The following is a 21,297-nucleotide window of genomic DNA, read 5'->3' as shown; positions in this document are numbered from 1 at the left end:
AGAAAACAGTCTGAGAATTGCTTGGATAGGTAAAAGCATTCTGAAGTTATTACCACATAAAGTGACACGTCAGATTTGAAAAATCGGCTTCGTCATTAAGGCCAAAACAGGCTCAGTCTTTAAGGGGTTACACAACACAACACATTTGTGATTTTTTTTTATGTTCAGTTTCATCCAACTTCATAGAGTGGATTTACACATCGCGTATATGTTTTTGATGACGATTTTAAGTCAAAAAGTGGTTCCAGGAGGAAGGAAAAGTAGAAGTTCTTCCTTTATATTTCCCATTCCATTGGAACCACTTCTGGCTTTGGCTCAAAAATCTACATCAAAATTTGCAACATATACGCGATGTGTAAATCCACTCTATGAAGCTGGATGAAACTGAACATAAAAACAAAACAAAACACAATTGTTTATAAACAATCAGGCTGGCACTTTCAGAAGATTCAGATGCTTCCCACTGTAAGGCATACAGTGGGATAGGTTGCCTATATAGACCTCTCCCCCTGGACGATTATTACGCTGTATCTCACCTCTGTGCTTGGTGGGGTCAACTCCCTTCCAGGACGTGCATCGCGCTGTGGCCGGCAGCCCGTCCAGATCTACAGATACCGTCAAAAGGAAGTGCTCTTGGACTTCAACCAACTCTGGGAGCTCCTCTTGGTAAGAGTCCAGGGGTACTGGGGAGGGAGAATAATGGGAAGGGGGGGGGGGCTGGCACCTACAGGGAGATGGAGGACTCGCGCTGCTTTCTGGAGAATGGGGGGCTTGCAGCACCGCAGTGCATGTATCAGAGAAATAGCGCCATTGGAACTTGGGGGATCTCCTCCCAGGTAAGGTCCAGTTAGAACTGTCTATATATATATATATATATATATATATATATATATATATATATATATATATAGACAGTTATCACTGGAGCTTCCTCAGAGACGTATACGTACATACAGTAGCATCAGTCACCTATATAGTCTAATTGTAAAAAAATAAATACATAATGTAGTCTGGTACGCTATTTCATCTTTTTTTGTTTCATTTGCAGTATACTGACGTATACCGGCCACATAGAGGCCAAGAGGTCACTCTTTTGGTCTCCGACTGGCAACAGAGCCCTATGGACACGTTTGGCGTGTACGTCGGAAATCTGTCCGTGTGCGATGTGTTATTGCATCACAGTTCTTTGCGAGTGGCATCTGTTTTTCACATTCGTAAAGCACTTTTTTTTTTCTTCAATGGAATTGATGTGCAAATCACGCACAACACACGGTGAAAAAAACGTGATAAGCATTAACTTAATTTGTTAAAGATTGTAAATATTATATTTTTAATTCTCTCCCAAATGCTGAAAGCTGGATGAAAAAGAACTATAATAACAAAACATTTTTGACGTGAAATTGTCATAATGCAGAACAAACAAACGCCGGCAATTAAAGAGTTCATTGACTATCATTTTATTCACAATCTTACTAAATTTCCTTCCATCCTCTCTTATAAGACGCGATCATGTATCTGTGGCAGCACGCATTCTCTGGTGTCACCCGTTATACGCGCCTGAGAACTATGGAGAAAGTTTCCGTCTCACGTTCCACACATATGAGGTTGCATGATGATCTCACCCTGGCGCTCGACACACGTGACGTCACCATGCCCATCCCTCGCAGCTGGGGGTCAGGCAGCACCAGCAGTGACGTCACAGACAGTCACGCCCCCTTGGAGGAGGTCTTGTGAACGTGTTCGCTAGTGACGCGTTGCTAGGGCAGGCGGAGGTAGTGTGTCCTGTGGGGCGCTCCGTAGTGGGGGGACGGGAAGGAGCCAGGGATTGTTGTACGGACGGGTTGGTTATTCAAGGGAAACCGATTGTTTGTGCTTTCCCGGCGTACTGTGTATGGACTACGGGGAGCCGCGGAAAGTGTGTCTGGAGTGAGTGGAGAGGGCGCGGAGTATGGCGGAGCCGCGGGAACAGTGACAGGTGAGCGGGCACGGCTTGTGGAGAAGAGTCCTAAGTGCTGTCACTTGGTGTGTGCTACGTCTCTGTGTTCATCCTCGCTTGTGTGTGTACCGGATACCACATTACCGAGCGCGGCGTCCTGAGAGACCGGTGCCTGCGGCTGCTTCCCTGTCTGTGCGGATAGCGAAGCTGTGTGCCCGGGAGCCCCGTCCTGGACATTATTGTAGCCAGGCATGCGTCGAATGTATCTCGGTGTATTGCCCGCTAAGCTGACGTAGCTCTCCGCGGTGCTTATTGTCAGGCACACGAGCGGGCAGTCAGTCCAATTAGCGAGCTCTTGTGGCCTTTGTATGTTTTGCATATTTAATAAAGTTTAGCGTAAGTTAGTGGCTCCATTGTAGGTTGTGTCCTGGCTGCAGTGCTTCCTCTTCTCCGGTCCTGAGCACTGGCCTGGACGTATTGCACACCCGTCTTGTATGATAGAAGTAGGCGCTTGTTCAGACTGTAACATGGAAACGACTGGTCCATCAATGTTATCAAAGAATCTATCTATCTTAAAAAAAAAAAAAAAAGCTCCCCTACGGGTCTCTATACCAATACTTATGCACTTACTATACAGTGCCCATAAACTTCTATTGCTCAGGCTTGGCCTTCGTTTGGCAGTTTTACGTCTGGATACGCTTTTTGTTTTGAGGGTACTAAAAAATGGCTTTGCTTTTTGGATCTTTAAAAAAAAATAAAAGTGTAGTTTTTATTTTATAATGGAATTTAATGGCGTTTCCACAGTTTCATTAAAGACAAAAACAAATGTTTACCGTCGAGCCCTTCTGTGGTGTGAACAGGGCTTTATTAATATTTACCTTATGGAATTGGATCCTGTGTCTGCATGTTCTAACATGACTCTAAGGGGCCGGTAGAAATTCACGGCTACCGGAAAAATGGCGCATCTGCTTGACATTTCGCCTCTGAGGATGTAGAATATATGTAAGCCATTAGAGGCATTCCATAGGCCCCCATACGTTGTATATGTAACTCCAGCATTGCCTGATGAGAATCACATTTTATTTGAAACTGTTTCTTCATTTTTGAAGGGGTTCTAAGTTTTTAAAAAGTAAGGTGTTTTTTTTTTGTGATCACATGACGTTCTCGTAACTTAGTAATGTAACTTCTCCAATTCTCATGCGTAGATCTCTAGGAGCCATGACTACCGGGCCGGCAGTGATCCTCTCTGTATATGATTACCTGGTCCTGGGTGTGTCCCGTAGCTCTAAGGTCCAGTCTTGGGGACAGAATAAGACTGGGTTCACACTTACTGTGTGGTTTTGATGCATTTTTCTAAGTTTTTTTTAAAACCTCAGAGGAAAAAATTAATTTTAGCTTTTAATTTTTGAGTTCAATGCTTGAGCGCATCAACACACCTGCATAAAACTGGAAACTGCACATGTAAATGTAGTAAATTTGTTGCTTGTTTCAAATAGCTTTATTTATACAAGCCTTGTTAGAACGTCATTAACCCTTTACATTCACCACCTCTTGGTTTAGTATTGAACTACGGTCATTCTTCGTTGCTACGCTGCAACGTGTTTTTTGCCACAAAAAACATGTTGGAGGAGATATATATATATATATAAGCAAAGAAATAGTAGTTTGCCCATGTCAACAAATTACATTCCACTTCTCGTTTTTCAGATGCCTTTTCGAAAATAAAAGCAGCAACCTGAGTAGTTGCTATGGGCAACGACTCCACTTTTCCTTTGCACCAGCTTTTATCTGTCTCCCCCACTGTATATTATATGGTGCTTATTTTCCTCCTCCGCAATTGAAGTCAATGAGCAAGACCGCTCCATCTACTTGACTTATGCTTGCACGTTCTACAGGGGGTGCATAAGAAGGTATACAGGGGGCGATTTGTCAGTCTAGTTAGAATTTTGAGAGGCAATTTTGAATGAAGAAACACAAGGAGACGGCATTATTAGAAAAATAACGTGGTCCGATGAAGCCAACTTCAGACTTTCAGGTGCTGTTTATAGGCACAACTGGGTTTATTACTTAAAGAGGCTCTGTCATCCCATTATAAGTGCCCTATCTTCTACATAATGTGATTGGCGCTGTAATGTAGATAACAGCAGTGGTTTTTATTTAGAAAAATGATCAATTTTGACCAAGTTATGAGCTATTTAAGATTTATGCTAATGACTTTCTTAATGCCCAACTGGGCATTTTTTAGCTTTTGACCAAGTGGGTGTTTCAAAGAGAAGTGTACAATGCTGACCAATCAGCGTCATACACTTCTCCCCATTCATGTAATCAGAACATAGTAATCTCACGAGATCACGATGTGCTGTCACTTACTCACACATTAACGTTACGGAAGTGTCTTGAGAGTGAATAGACATCGCCTCCAGCCATGTCTATTCACAATCCCGACACTTCATTAAGTCCCACACAAACATTACCGGGATTGTGAATAGACATCGCGCCCTGGCTGGAAGGAATGTCTATTCACTCAAGTCACTTAAGTAAAGTTAATGTGTGAGTATGTGACAGCACATCGTGATCTCGCAAGATCACTATGTGCTGTGTAAATGAATGGAGAGAAGTGTATGACGCTGATTGATCACTGATTGGTCAGCGTCATGCACTTCTCTCCACAACGCCCACTTGGTCAAAACTAAAAAAACGCCCATTTGGGCATTAAGAAAGTAATTAGCATAAATCTAACTTGGTCAAAATTGATTTTCTAAATAAAAACCACTGCTGTTATCTACATTATAGCGCCGATCAGATTATGTAGGAGATAGGGCACTTATAATCTGGTGACAGAGCCGCTTTAACAGAAAACCCCCTTGCAACAATTGAACGGTTGAATCAACATGGGGTTACAGTTTGGGGCGGCCCTTTTATGTAAAGGGTTTATTGGACAGATCTTCTACAATACAACAGTTACCTCAGACTAGGGATGTCACGATACCAGAATTTGGACGTCAATATGGATACTTTGCGTAGTGTTGCGATTTAGTTACCAAAACGATACTTTGCCAACAGTAATAAATTTTTAAAAAAAGTCCTTCCATTTTCTGATGTGAGGCGTGTGGTGTGATGATGAATTTTGAATGTGCTTCACAGTAATAATTAATAGTAATTAACCCCATCATGTTTCTCAGTCATAATGGGTTAATATGTAAGTTACATGATGGGGTTAATTACTATTAATGTGAGGCACATGGAGGTTAAATTCATCACACCTCGTGCCCCACAATAAGTGAGAGAAATCCATTTTTATTATTTTTTGACAGCGTACACCTCATAAATGACGCCAAAAAATTGTTGTGCAGGTTATTACGGCCGCGCCAATGCCGAATGTGTATATTTTATGTATTGAGACTTATTTTAATGTTTATTGTAAAAAAGGTGTATGTGTATTTTTTTTAATTTAAAGTGTAGCTTAACGTTCGACAAACTTCTGACATGTCATAAGTTTGGATTGGTGGGGTCCGAGCACTGAGACCCCCACCAATCGCTAGAACAAAGCAGCTGAAGCGTTTGTGTGAGTGCTCATCTGCTCCGTGTCTGTTCGGCTATTTCCGGAAATAAATGTATCGGTGTACGGACTCAATAGAAAGTATGAGCCCGTTCTCCGATACGTTTATTTCTGGAAAAAGCTGAACAGACACGAAGCGGTTGAGCGCTCACACTAACTCTTCAGCTGCTTTGTTCTAGCGATTGGTGGGGGTCTCCGTGCTCAGACCCCCACCAATACAAACTTCTGACATGTCACTATGACATGTCAGAAGTTTGTTGAACGTTAAGCTACACTTTAATATTTCTTTGTTTTTACTTTTGTTTTTAAATTTTAATGTACGAGTATATATCTATATGCCAGTACATTAGCCTGTGTACTGATAGTACACAGACAGTTGTTAGGATATACCTCAGTATGCCCTAACAGGAAATATGGAAAGACAGCCCTGGGGTCCTTCAATGGACCCTGGGCTGTCTGCCCATATATGGTATGTCCCTCAATCTCGTCACAGGGATCCCTGTGATGCGATCCAAGGGGCATCCCCCCTTCTCATTTTCCCCTAAATGCTGCAGTCCGCTTTGATCGCAGCATTAGGTAACGGGAGAGATCAGAAGTCTCTCTGATCTCCGCCGTTATAGAGCGAGGCTGCGGCTGTGTAATACAGCCATTGCCCGCTCCTGACAACAAGTGCGTGCAGTTAGCATGAGATGATGCGGGCGGTGCTGCACTAATGAGCGGCGGTTCAGGCACTGAAGACAGAACATGGGGGTGTTTTGCAGTCCACCTGCCATGTTGGTGTTCAGTGCCGCCGCTCATTAGTGCATCATCCTGACGGCGCGCACTTGTCAGGACACAGGAGCGTGGCAATGACTGTATTACACATGTATCACACAGCAGCCCCGCTCTCATTCATCATGTATTACTATACTTAACTGTGCGAAATACATGAAATAACGGTGTCGAACCGTTTGGGGTTGCACGCTATTGAAACGGTATCGAAGTTTCGATGCATCGTGCGTCCCTACCTCAGACCTGTACTTTAACATGTTCCAAGAAAATGTAATACCACAATTGCAGTGGGAGCATGAAAATGAAGACTTCTAATTTCAGCAAGAGGGAGCCCTGCTCGCTATGTTTTAGTGGTGCGTCCTTTTCTTGACAAAAAATGACCCAACATGTGGATAGGTAGACGAGGCCCCATTGAATGGCCACCACGATCACCAGACTTTACCCCGATGGACTTTTTCTGTTGGGGAGTTAACAAAGATCAGGTATATAAAATATAAGAAAACCGCACACGGTTGATAACCTGATTGTAAGAACTAGATTACAGCAATGTGTAAATAGTGCGGACCGCCAATTTGAGCATATATGAGATTGTACTTCATTGTTTTATTCTATAAAATACTATTCAAACTGTATAATTATTATTATATTTACCGGTTACTTAGACTGTATATCTACTTATGCAACCCCCTGTATGTTTACATCAATCTCTGAGCAAAAAATGTTTGTGTAAAATATGAGGTAAGGGCGTGCACGGAGCCTGTACGGCTCCAGTGTCTATGAAGTCGCACAGCCTTTGTGTTCTGCCTTACGGACTCGGTCAGGTGGTAGATACGCTGTTTCCGTAACTCCCGACCATATAACCTTTTTCATGGTTTGAATTCACCTGGTTCAGCCGCAACACAGAGTGGCAGAATGGGGTTTAGGGGTTTAGAGATAGGTGCGGGTCCAAGAGGTGGGCCCCGCATCTATCTGACATTTATGACATATCCTGTGGATATGTCATAAATGTCTCACGTGGGAGAACCCCTTTAAGATGTATATGCCATTCAGGGTCAGTGGAAAGCTGGGTGCCAACTCTTATGGGCCAATCAACCAAAAACTCCCAAATTGAATTTATGGTTTGCAATGTTTTCTTGTCACTCTTGTTTCCATATTTTGTCCTTTCCCATAAACCGTGTATGATTAATTTTATTGGATTATTTGTTGGACAAGCAAGATTGTAGGAAAATGTGTTTCGTGCAGTTCATGTTCCAGTGTTGTGTTAGGCAAATCCCTGCATCCCAGGGCAGTGATGTACATTTATGGAGTCTGCCTGAGGAGACGTCTGTCAGATTTAAGGCCTCATGCAAACGAACGTGCTTTTGCAGCCGCAATTCCTCCGAAAATCCACGGGAGAATTGCGGCCCCATTCATTCCTATGGGGCCATCCACGGTCCGTGCATGGCCCAGGAGCCTGGATCGCAGAAAGAACGGGCATGTCTTATTACGGCCGTGTTCTGCGTTCCGGGCTCGTTGAAAATAATTGCCGCGGCCATGTGCACGGGCCACGATTTGCGGGTGGCTCGCAGCTGTCACTCCGTGGCCGGCCGACCCAGAAATCACGGCCGTACACATGGCTACGGTCGTGTGCATGAGGCCTAACCATTTCATATCATGTTCTGAGTTCACTCTAAATAAAGTTGCAGGACTTTGCTTTCCGCATCAGAAGCCATAATGTTAAAATGTTTCGCTTGTGAGTTGTAATGTAGCAACTGGTGACGTCTCCTTACAAATGAGTTACACGAAAGAAAGCGTATGGCTGGGCGATCCATGACCTAAATCAAAATCACGCTTGATTATGATTAATGAACGATTATTTAGGCCACACCCCTTTTTGCATGTTACGCCATTGAACTAATCTTTATCCCCTGAGCCTGCTGTATTCTACTAAATATAATATACCCCCTGACACTGCCCCCACACAGTATATTGACCCCATAGTGCTTCCTACAGAGTATAATGCCCAATAGCTGTCCCTACAGAATATAATGCCCCTATAACTGCCCTCTGCCAAATATATTTCCGCCATAACTGCCCTCCACACAGTATAATGACCCGCACACAGTATAATGCCCCTATAGCTGACCCCATAACTGCCCTCCACACAGTAGGATATCCCTATAGCTGCCCCACGCTGTATAATGCTCCATTACTTATATATATATATATATGTATATGTGTGTGTGTTCTATTCATTCACATCTATTATCCGTGTGAATTCTTGAAGGAAACTCTAGCTATGTTGTGAAATGTGTGATTTTTAACTGGCTTTACAGGCAGGAAATGTGAAGATGGTTTGTGCCCCTGCCCCCACAACATGACTGCTTGCAATCTAGACAGAGAGGGTCACATGTGCTGGGGCTGTGGGTCAAGCAGCCTTATTTGCTCTTGCTTTTTATTGCTGATGTCTGTAGTTTGTTCATATACCGGAGTTATAGATTTACTACCGCAAGTCACAAGGAGCTGTCACATGAATTGAGAAGTGTGGCTTGTCTGCTTGGTTCTTGCCCTCATAAATGTTTACTGGAAACCACGCCAGCACTATAAGGACATGTTCACACAGTCACACTGGTCACCGCAGGGAATACCGGCCGAAAAAACACAACAAATTTTAGTGCAGTTTTTCGGCTGGAATGTCCGCAGTGGAAAATTGCACATAAAAAAATAAAAGTTTCATGCTTACCCATAGCGACACGTCCCTCTGCCGTCCTGCAGACTGGCCTCTTGGGATGATGTTTCATCCCACGTGACCGCTGCAGCCTGTGATTTGGCTGCTGCAGTCACATGGGCTAAGAAGTCATCCCAGGAGGCCAGCCTGGACGAAGTAGCACAGAATTCTGGGTAAGCAATTATTATTATTTATCTTCTCCAAGTTGTGATTTTTCCAGCGGAATTGCAGCTTTTCCGCCGCAGAGATCACATCTGCTATTTGTTGCGGGTTTTACCTCCCTATTGAATTTAAAACCTCTATGTTGATATACATTACATATCCCACAAAATCAGACTGCTGACATGCTAGGTGTTCACCTTTGGTGTATTCGCTGTTTCCGTTTTGCGGAAGGCAAAACACAGATCCTAGTGGCTTCCGTGTTCTGTCCGGTTTTCTTTGCTGCCCATACACTAGACTGGCCGCAAACATGGACAACAATACTACATATTCTATAACTTTGCCGATTGGAAAAAACGGATTCGCAAAAAAACTTGTGAGCATGGCCCCATAGAAATTAATGGTTCGGTATGTTATCTGCAAATAAAAAAACAAAAACGGATAGGACACTGAAGAATACGGCGGTTGTGTGCATGAGCCCTTACAGGGTGCAGTCCCATGCTACAGCTGCTGTTCAAGACGTTTTTTCTGGGACTAAAAATCCGTTCCACTCATCTGTATTAAGTTGTTTCTGCAGCAGTGAATGGATTTCTGCAAGTTCCATTTAGGGTATGTTCACACGCTGAGAGGCAGTTACGTGTGAAAAGACAGACTGTTAACAGCTGCCTCTTTTCACACGTAAAAGCTCCTCCTCGTAATTTACGAGGCGTCTGAGACGCTCGTAAACCTTGAGCCGTGCTTCATTGATTTCAATGAAGAACGGCTCAAATTACGTGGCAAAGAAGTGCCCTGCACTTCTTTGCCGAGGCAGTAAATTTACGGGTCGTCGTTTGACAGCTGTCAAACGACGACTCGTAAATAACAGGTCGTCTGCACAGTACGTCGGCAAACCCATTCAAATGAATGGGCAGATGTTTGCCGACGTATTGCAGCCCTATTTTCAGACGTAAAACGAGGCATAATACGCCTCGTATACGTCTGAAATTTGGCCGTGTGAACATACCCTCAGATGAATAGAAAGGATTCTCGGTCTGCAACAAAAACTGCCGCGCATGACTGCACCCTTAGGCCGGGTTCCCACGTAGCGTAAACGCTTTGGATTTTCTGCAACTGAATTTTGTTTCGCAGCATTTCAGTAACGGCAAAGTGGATGACATTTGAAGAAATGTCATGCACACGCTGCAGAAAAATTCTGCTGCGAAACCGTTCATAAATTGACATGCGGCGTGGCATTTACATCTGCAGCACGACATTTTATGCTACGGAAACGTTGCTGGTTTGTTGCGGGTTTTTCACCTTTGAATTTACTAATGAAGGTAAGACCTGCAACAAATAGAAATTGTTGCGATTTCTGCGGCCGAAGAGCTGAGATTCTGCTGCAAACATTTTAAATCCGAAAAAAATTAACTTTTTTTGTTTAAAATTAATAAAAAATAAACCAGTATTTACCCCCTGGGCATTGTCATAGCGACACATTCCTCTTTTCTGAGTGCAGCCCGGCCTCCTGGGATGACCATGACTGCTGCAGCAAGTCACAGGCTTCAGTGGCCACATGGGCTGCAGCGTCATCCCATCTGTGGGAACATATCCTTAGGGTAAGTTCACACGTGGCAGATTTGTTGCAGCAATTTTTACGACTGAAAATCCGTTGCGTTCATCGAAATGGAACGTGCCGGAATCCATGCACCTGCTGCAGAAACAGCCCCATCCAGATGTATGGAACTGATTTTCTGCAACAAATCTGCCCTGTGTGAACTTGGTGTGATAAAAGGAAATATGTTTTCTGTATTTATTCACCTGCGGATAAGAGCCCCGCATCGAATATCTGTCTGTGTACAATGAGCGCCTGCTGCTATTTACTTTCATTATTATATTGAAAAGTAGTAAAATATTGGACAGCGTTTCTAAATAATACCAGCTGGCCAAGAGGTAGTTTCCACTCTGTAAAGGGGGTTTTACACTGGGCGATTACCCGGCAGACGAGCCTTCATAGAACACTCGTAGATTATATTTGCCCTGTGTAAACGGGAACGATCAGCAGATGAACCAGCAAAAGCGCGATCATCTGCTGACCGTATAGTTTTTATAAAGCTAAATATTATCGTTGCCGGCAGCACATCTCCCTGTGTAAACAGGGAGACGTGCTGCTGACATGATTATAATGTATGGGGACGAGTGATCGGAGTAACGACTGCTCGTCCCCTTCCATATCTCCGAGTGACATGAGCGCTGATCAACAATGTCTCGTTGATCGTCGCTCCCTTAACCGGCCAGTGTAATGGGGCGTTTTTAATTGCTTGTGTGGCAGGTCTTGGTGAAAGTTTCTTAACCCCTTCCCACTCCTTGACGTACTATTCCGTATTCGCGCTCAGTGACAGAACAGTACGTCACAGGAGGAACGGCCATTCCGGCCCCCTCCCGGCACATACAGGAGCTGTGACAACTGCTGTCTTGTACAGCAGTTGCCGCAGCTCCTTCAGCAGGGTCCGATCGCGGTAGTCGCCGCTGATTAACCCCTTAGAAGCCGCGTTCAATAGCGATCGTGGCGCCAATGGTTGCTATGGCAACCGGAGCCTTAACAATGGCGTCCGGCTATGCCATCTACGGAAGCCTAGTGGGTCCTGATGCGGTCAGCGAGTAGCTGACCGCTCTAATACGCTGCACTACTTATGTAGTGCAGGTTATTAGAATTGCGATAAGCGGCTCCTGCCTTCAAGTCTCCTAGTGGGACAAAAAAAAGTAAAAAAATAGTTGTATGAAAATTTGAATGTAAAAATTCCCCTTTTTCCCTGATCAGTCCTTTATTATTAAAAAAGATAATTAAATAAACTATACATAATTGGTATTGCCAACTAAAAAAAGTATTTCCCTATTTAACCTGCGCGGTGAACGCCATAAAAGAAAGTAATAATAAACCATACCAGAATGACAATTTTTTGGTCACTTCACCTCACAAAAAATGGAATAAAAAGAGATCAAAAAGTCGCATGTACCCAAAAATGGTACTGATTGAATCTACAGTTCGTTACGCAAAATACAAGTCCTCACACCGCTTTCTTGATGGAAAAATAAAAAAGTTACGGCTCTTAGAATAAGGCAACACAAAAAGTCAATGATTTTTTATAAAAAGTATTTTATTGTGCAAACGCCATAAGACATAAAAAAAAAATCTATAAACGTATGGTATCGCCGTAATCGTATCGCCACGCAGAATAAAGTGAATGTCATTTATAGCGCACGGTGAACGCTATAAAAAAACAGTAGTAGAATTGCTGTTTTTTAGTCACCACGCCCAGAAACCAATCCAGCAAAATCTACATGACAAATAGCGCTCCTGCCGTTCTGAGCCCTGCCGTGTGTCCAACCAGCAGTTTGACCACTATTGCCGTAATCGGAAGAAATTGCTTTTCAAATGTTTGGGTGTTTTTTTTCTCCTTTATTCCTTGAGGGGTGAAGTTTGTCAAATGGTGTCTTTTTGGGAGGTTTCCACTGTTTTGGCCCCAAAGGACCTTCAAACCTGACAAAAAGGAGGCCCCACAATCCTCTAGGTGCTCCTATGCTTCTCAGGCCAGTGTTTCAGTCCATTAGCACACTAGGGTCAAAAGTGGGATATTTCTAAAAACTGCAGAATATGGGCAATAAATATTGAGTTGTGTTTCTCTGGTAAAACCTTCTGTTTTACAGAAAAAAAAATGGAATAAAAGACTTTCTGCATATAAAATGAAATTTGTAAATTTCACCTCTAGTTTTCTTTAAATTTCTGTGAAATTGTGAAATGCCTAAAGGGTTAAGAAATTTTATAAATGCTGTTTTGAATACCTTGAGGGGTCTAGTTTTTAAAATGGGGGGATTTATGGGGGGTTTCTAATATATAGGCCCCTCAAAGCCACTTCACAACTGAACTGGTACCTAAAAAAAAAAAAGGCTTTTGAAATCTTCTTCAAAATATGAGGAATTGCTTCTCATGTTCGAAGCCTTGTAATGTCCTAGAAAAATAAGTGTTCAAAAAATGCCGACATAAAGTAGACATATGGGAAATATAAACTAGTCACTATTTTGTGTGGTGTTACTATCTGTCTTACAAGCAGATACATTTAAATTCCAAAAAATGCTAAACTTTCTAAATTCTCTCTAAATTTTGCTATTTTTCACACATAAACACTGAATATATCGACCCAATATTACCACTAACAAAAAGTCTGTCGCGAGAAAACGATCTCCGAGTCGCTTGGATAGGTAAAAGCATTCCAGAGTTATTGCCACATAAAGTGACACGTCAGATTTGAAAAATGGGCTCTGAGCCTCAAGGCCCAAACTAGGCTGCGTCATTAAGGGGTTAAAGGCCTTGTTCGCACAATTCAGATATGCTGCAGATTTTGCATGCATTTTTTAAGACCAAACAAGAATTGGATCCAGGAGAGGAGACCTATAAGGCATTTATTTATATATTCTATTTAGGTCCCGTTCCTGGTTTATCTGCATTATGTGAGCAAGGCCTTGTACGTTATCCTCTCATTCTAGTATCTTTGTACTGCTTGTGTTTTCACTTTTTTTGCTTGGTTTTCTCCATTCTTTCTATCAATGGTTAATCCTATCACATCAAGGTACATACCAGTGTCAGGCCATTGTAGGCCCTGAAACTTCACCGATACATATAGATTTTTTTTACATTTTATTTTCTTCCTATTCTACATGTGGGTACAAATTGTGAGACAGCGATGATGTATGCTGCAGCTTTTATTGCTGCACTGGGTGATTGGGATGTTTGGTTTTAAATTCTTTTAGCTGAAATATAACATCTGGCTACTGCAGGATATTATTAACCCCTTAGTGACCACCAATACGCCTTTTCATGGCAGTCACGAAGGGGCCTTAGGCTAGGCCGCCACCTTTTCACGGCATCCTAGTCTATGTCCTACACGGGTGTCCCGTACAGGCTGTAGCGGGTGCTCGGCTGTCTGACGACAGCCGGGATCCTGCTCCTTTGTCACCTATCGGCGGCCCACACCTTCTGCAGCCAATCACAAGCTGTAGCGGTAGTCACATGGGATGATACATCATCCCAGGAGGACGGCCTGGATGATGTCAGAGGGTTGGCCTCCTGGGATGACGTTTCATCCCATGTGACCGCCGCTGCAGCCAATCACAGGTTGCAGTGGTCACCTGGGATGAAACGTCATCCCAGGAGGCCGGCCTACTAGCAGGCCGGTAAATGCTGCAGTTTTCCGCAGCGGACATTCACGGCAAAAAACTGCACCAGCTTGGTGCGCTTTTTTTGCCCCGAGTTCTAAGTGGTTTTATTTAGTAAAAGTGTAAATAAGAAATAAAAGTACACATATATGGTATCACCGCGACTGTAATGAACCAAACAATAAAGTTAACATATAACTTATCGTACTAACCCATAGACTAAAGGGTAACGTGTTATTTATGCCACGCAGTAAACGTAGTAAGTTTAAAACGCATAGAACAAGGGCGGAATTGCCATTTTTTTTTTCCATTCCCCGCCAAAAAAAGTTAATAAAAGTAAATCAAAAATTGATATGTACTCCAAAATAGTAACATTAAAAAGTCCAACTAATCCTGCAAAAAAAAAGTCCTCTTACAGCTATGTCGATGGAAAAATAAAAAGGTTATTACTCTTACAATGGAAATGGAAAAACAAACAAAAAATTGCTTGGTCATTAAAGAGGCTCTGTCACCACATTATAAGTGCCCTATATTGTACATGATGTGATCGGCGCTGTAATGTGGATTACAGCAGTGTTTTTTTTATTTAGAAAAACAATAATTTTTGACGGAGTTATGACCTATATTAGCTTTATGCTAATGAGTTTCTTAATGGACAAATGGGCGTGTTTTACTATATGGCCAAGTGGGCGTTGTACAGAGGAGTGTATGACGCTGACCAATCATTCATTTACACAGCACATAGTGATCTTGCGAGATCACGATGTGCTGTCACTTACTCACACGTTAACTTTACTGCAGTGTCTTGAGAGTGAATAGACATTCCTTCCAGCCAGGGCGTGATGTGTATTCAGAATCCTGACCACTTTTCTGCACTTCTCTATGAGTTACAGCATAGCAGGAGACTCTGTCACCAGATTATAAGTGCCCTATCTTCTACATAATGTGATCGGCGCTGTAATGTAGATAACAGCAGTGGTTTTTATTTAGAAAAACTATAAATTTTGACCAAGTTATGACCTATTTTAGCTTTATGCTAATGACTTTCTTAATGCCCAACTGAGCGTTTTTTAGCTTTTGACCAAGTGGGCGTTGTGGAGAGAAGTGTATGACGCTGACCAATCCGCATCATACACTTCTCTCCATTCATTTATACAGCACATAGCGATATAGCTATATCGCTATGTGCATCCACATAAACACACACACACACACACACACACACACACACACACACACACACACACACACACACATACATTACTGCAGTGTCCTGACAATGAATATACATTACCTCCAGCCAGGACGTGATGTGTATTCAGAATCCTGACCACTTTTCTGCACTTCTCTGTGAGTTACAGCATAGCAGGCGTAGTCTTGCGAGTTTACGCTGTAATCTGTCATTTACAGGGAGATCTCACTGTGCTGTGCTGTAAATCACAGAGACGCTACAGATGTGGTCAGGATTCTGAATACACATCATGTCCTGGCTGGAGGTAATATATATTCATTGTCATGACACTGCAGTAATGTTGTAGTGTGTGTATGTGGCTGCACATAGCGATATAGCTATATTGCTGTGTGCAGTGTAAATGAATGCAGAGAAGTGTATGACGCTGATTGGTCAGCGTCATACACTCCTCTGTACAACGCCCACTTGGTCATCTAGTAAAACACGCCCAGTTGTCCATTGAGAAAGTCATTAGCATAAAGCTAATATAGGTCATAACGCCGTCAAAAATGATTGTTTTTCAAAATAAAAAACACTGCTGTTATCTACATTACAGCGCCGATCACATTATGTAGAAGATAGGGCACTAATAATGTGGTGACAGAGCCTCTTTAAGGCCTAAAATAGGCTGGTCACTAAGGGGTTAAACTGGAAACGTAAGCGTCTGTTTACACCATGCTCAGGTCATGTGTTGCATGTATACAGTTGGGAATTACTATACAGCGAAAACAAAGGTATAGTCCATTCTTTTGGTATCCATCGGGCCTATATGGGTTTACAGACAGGCTCTGGGACCAGGAAACACATCATGTTCTGAAGATCTTCTGTGTATTTCAGAAAATTTTGCTGAACATTAATGATGAGGGAGGATGTGTGTTTTTTACCCTGTTATCACGTACAGTTTTCATTTTATTTTTATTTTCCTTGCAGTTTGTAGAAGACTAATGAAGCTGGATTCCTGGAACACTGCTGTCTTTTGTTTTTGTGACACCATTTTTTAATATATATATATATATTTTTTTCTTGCTATGAAAAAATTTGCATATTTTAAGGTGGTCTTGGCCACCTCATTGGTTTGGGTCTTCTTGGATATATTTCTATTGCTGTACTTCAGCGAATGCAACAAATGTGAGGATAAGGAGCGGGGCCTGCCTGCGGGAGATGGTGAGTGAAAGGAGCTTCATTTTCTTGTCACCTCTTGTATTTATCTGATCATGTCACTTGATGTTCTGTGCCAGTGATCATATATTTTATGTTGAAATGTTCTTCTAAATGTACACGGATAATGGCATATTTGTCCTATGTTGGCATTGTACACTAGCATTAGATGCTTGCTGCCTACTATATGTATGATATGGGGCGGCACCAGAAGAGTCCCCTCGTTTGATGGAAGAATTAAGTACTGATATTGTTGCTTGGGTTAAGTCCACCATAGCAGATGATCTAATTCTTGAGTTTTGGAAAACCATTCAGATTCTGTGAAGATTTATAAAAAAAAAATATGGTATGATGAACTCTTTTGCTGCCAGGGGTTTTATTTAAATGTTCACTCTTACATACACAAATTAAACCTGAATTATACAATATTATTCCCCCGATACCAATATATTTTCTGAAAGTAAACTCTTGGCACATTGTGAGGGTGCCACCCAGGACTTTATGTAATTTTACAATGAAAAACAATTTTGTGGCTAAAAGTCTGACAAAGGCAAAGCCTTAGTCGCACAACTCCTATGAGGAAATTTTTAAAAAGGCTGTGTCACCACATTATAAGTGCCCTGTCTCCTACATAAGGAGATGGGCGCTATAATGTAGATGACAGCAGTGCTTTTTATTTAAAAAAAAAAAACGATCTGTTTTCATTACTTTATTAGCGATTTTAGATTTATGCTAATGAGTTGCTTAATGCCTAAGTGGGTGTATTTTTACTTTAGACCAAGTGGGCGTTGTACAGGGGAGTGTATGACGCTGACCAATCAGCATCATGCACTCCTCTCCATTCATTTACTCAGCGCATAGGGATCCTGCTAGATCCTTATGTGCTGTCTTATACTAACACATTAACAATACTAAAGTGTTTAGACAGTGAATAGACATTCCACGGGATGTCTATTCACAATCTCTGCACTTCGTTACTCTGTGGTACTTACAGCAGAGGAAGCGTAATCTCGCGAGATTACGCTGTAGATGACAGCGTAATCTCGCGAGATTACGCTGTAGATGACAGGTTACAACGAGATTACGCTTCCTCTGCTGCAACTACTACAGAAACAGTAACGAAGTGCAGGGATTGTGAATAGACATCACGTGAAATGTCTATTCACTGTCTAAACACTTCAGTATTGTTAATGTGTAAGTATAAGACCGCACATAAGGATCTAGCAGGATCCCTATGCGCTGAGTGAATGGAGAGGAGTGCATGAGGCTGATTGGTCAGCGTCATACACTCCTCTGTACAACGCCCACCTGGTCTAATGTAAAAACACGCCCACTTGGGCATTAAGCAACTCATTAGCATAAATCTAAAATCGCTAATAACGTGGTGAAAATAGATCGTTTTATTAAATAAAAAGCACTGCTGTCACCTACATTATAGCGCCAATCTCCTTATGTAGGAGATAGGGCACTTATAATGTGGTGACAGAGCCTCTTTGAGACGTGCAGACTTCATACATGCCACTTATGCCTATATCAACTTTATCTTGACCAAATCCTCAAAACTGAAGAGATTAAAATCTCCCTGATTCTTATGTCTTAACATTTGAGTCACGGAGTCGACAAATGCCCTTAAGCATCTTAGTTCTAGACCTTATACTGTAGTTATGGCTATTGTCATGAAGTATTACATGACAATGGTTGTAGTATGTTCTTTTTATTTTAACCCTTCTCTTGTAGTGGTACATTTAATGCCCACATTTTTCTATTATACAGGTATCTACAAGAAGGTTATTTAGAGTAGAAGAACAAGACATTGCTCTGTTGTATGTTGCAACTTTGAGTTGTTTTTATTTTTTACTGTGCTATCATCCAATTATAGGTAACAAAAGTCGCAATTAGCGCAAAAACTAGCATTTTGCACAATTATTTTGCGACTTCTATTTTTACTCCGTGAACGATACTTTTAAGAAAAAATGGTCTTGGCTTAGTCGGAGAGGACAAGGCCGCCTGATAAATGCACTATAATTCACGCCAGAAATTGGCGTAAATTATAGCAGAAATCGGTGTCGATTTTTTTGTTTTGAACGGATGGCCAGAGATGCGCCAAATTTATTAATAGAGGCCTATATGGTTTGTGGGCCTATTAAACGATCAATGACCGAGAAATGGTAAAAAGACTGCCTTTTTATGGCACAGTTTTACAAGATTTGCTCCTTTTCGATTCATTGCTTCTCGGGGAGAATACCTCGATAATCAGGCATCCAATGAAACATCATACAATTTTTTTCTATTGCATTTATACTAAATCTGTATGCAATCGAAAGCCTGTAGAGGTATAGTAGGCTCCTATAGGTTCTGTAGTTAGGCTTTGTTCATGAGCCCTAAGGTAGCTGAATTATAAAATGTGTGCATCAGTTTGTATCAGGCTTTGACATCAGCTTGAGTCCCATAGAAATCAATAAGATTTGTTAATATGTTCTCTTGTGCAAAAAATAAAAACATAACGAATTGGGTGCCTGAAGGGTGGGGGTTTCCTGTTCAGGGCGCTCATCTATTAGTCAGAGCAGAGAACAGCTACAAAACTGCTCTGGCGGACCTTCAAAGTCCATAACATAAGCAGACCATTGATTTCAAGCAGAGTTGTGTAATGCTTTATTTCCCCTTTGGTGGTGATGCAGGGGGATTTATCACTTGCTTTCGGGTTCCCCTTCGGATTACTGCTGATCATTGGGAGTACAAAGAGCAAACATTTCTAGATATTTCTGACTTTTTCACAAGTCTGCATATATAGACAAAAACTCTTCAATACAGGAAAGGGTAATCCTGTGTGTTCTGACTAGATACCACACCGGACATATTTGTCCTTTTCATAAATTATTGTATTCAATCCAAATAGAGACAAACTGCCACACACTAATGCTATTGAATTGTTGGCATCATTATTGGGCAGATTGTATTGGCAGTTGGCATAAAGTCTTCTTTTCACAGCTCTAAGGCCCCATGCACACAAACTTATTTTTTCCGTCCGTAAATACTGGCGTAAATACGGGTCCGTTGTCACCCGAATTCCACCCGTATTTGCAGACCCATTTTCTCTGCTATCTTGCACTGCACTGATCGGCAGCCCCTTCTCTCTCAGTGCTGGATAGAGAGAAGAGGCAGCCCTTTCGGGCAGAGTTTCCGCAGCGATTGAAAGTAAAATGGGTTCATACGTACCCCTGGCCGTTGTCTTGGTAACGCGTCCCTCTTTTGACATCCAGTCCGACCTCCCTGGATTACGCGGCAGTCCATGTGACCTCTGCAGCCTGTGATTGGCTGCAGCGGTCACATGGGCTGAAACGTTATCCCAGAAGGCCGGACTGTGGTACTTACAGTAGAGCAAGCGTAATATCGCGAGATCACGCTGTAAAGGACAGGTTACAGCGAGATTGCGCTTTGCTCTGCTGTAAGTCCCACACAAACTTTAGCGAAGTGTCGGGATTGTGAATAGACATCCCGTCATGGCTGGAAGGAATGTCTATTCACTGTCTAAACACTTCAGTAACGTTAATGTGTCAGTATGAGGGCGGATTTACACGAGCGTGTGCGTTTCGCGCACGCAAAAAACGCAGCGTTTTGCGTGCGCAAAAGGCACTTAACAGCTCCGTGTGTCATGATCCTATGGTGCGCGGCTGCGTGCTTTTCGTGCAGCCGCCATCATTATGACACTCAGTTTCGGTGTTTGTAAACCGAAAAGGACGTGGTGCTTTTCTGTTTGCAATCATAGTTTGACAGCTGTTGCGCGAATCACGCACGTCCCACGGAGGTGCCTCCGTGTGGCATGCGTGATTTTCACGCACCCATTGACTTCAATGGGTGCTTGATGCGCGAAAAACGCAGAAATATAGGACCTGTCGTGAGTTTTACGCAGCGCAAAAATCACTGACAGTCTGCAGTGCCCCATAGACTAGCATAGGTCCGTGTGACGCGCGTGAAATGCACGCGCGTTGCACGGACGTATTACACGTTCGTGTAAATCCGCCCTAAGACAGCACATACTGATCTAGCAGGATCACTATGCGCTGCCTAAATGAATGGAGAGAAGTGTATGACGCTGATTGGTCACTGATTGGTCAGCGCCATACACTCCTCTGTACAACGCCCACTTGGTCTAAAGTAAAAACACGCCCAAGTAAAGTAATTAGCATAAAGCTAACATCGCTAATAACGTGGTAAAAATTGATAGTTTTTCTAAATAAAAAGCACTGCTGTCGTCTACATTATAGTGCCCATCTCCTTATGTAGGTGACAGGACGCTTATAATGTGGTGACCGAGCCTCTTTAACTTTTTTTTTGTTACGGGTTTTTGAAGTTAACATTAGACATCTATATTGTGAGCGCTGCGCATGGTACTCACTGTCCAGGGTGCTGAAAGAGTTACTGCCGATCAGTGCAGCCCCTTCTCTCTATCCCGCACTGATCGTTTAACTCTTTCAGCAGCCTGGACAGTGACTATCCCCTGACATCGCCTAGCAACGCTCCCGTAATTACGGGTGCACACACGTAGCCACCTGTAATTACGGGAGCCCTATAGACTTCTATGGGCC

General features: G+C 42.5%; 1 protein-coding gene across 2 annotated transcripts in view; it reads left to right on the top strand.

Moving 5' to 3' along the window:
- Positions 1-21,297, top strand: part of GALNT1 (polypeptide N-acetylgalactosaminyltransferase 1) — a 670,235-nt gene that overhangs the window by 533,088 nt on the left and 115,850 nt on the right. The window contains exons 1-2 of one of the 2 annotated variants that reach the window (XM_075826838.1): positions 1,742-1,975; positions 16,484-16,717. In XM_075826838.1, the coding sequence (XP_075682953.1) occupies positions 16,582-16,717 (136 nt within the window). In that variant the 5' untranslated portion in view covers positions 1,742-1,975; positions 16,484-16,581. Of the gene's footprint in view, positions 1-1,741; positions 1,976-16,483; positions 16,718-21,297 lie in introns of those variants that run through there. The other variant, XM_075826839.1, reaches the window with a different exon arrangement.

Source organism: Rhinoderma darwinii, chromosome 5 (assembly GCF_050947455.1).
Source record: "Rhinoderma darwinii isolate aRhiDar2 chromosome 5, aRhiDar2.hap1, whole genome shotgun sequence".
NCBI classification, from domain to species: Eukaryota; Metazoa; Chordata; class Amphibia; order Anura; family Rhinodermatidae; genus Rhinoderma; species Rhinoderma darwinii.
The sequence above is the reverse complement of the archived record's forward strand: the minus strand, read 5'-3'. Positions and strand labels throughout refer to the sequence as shown.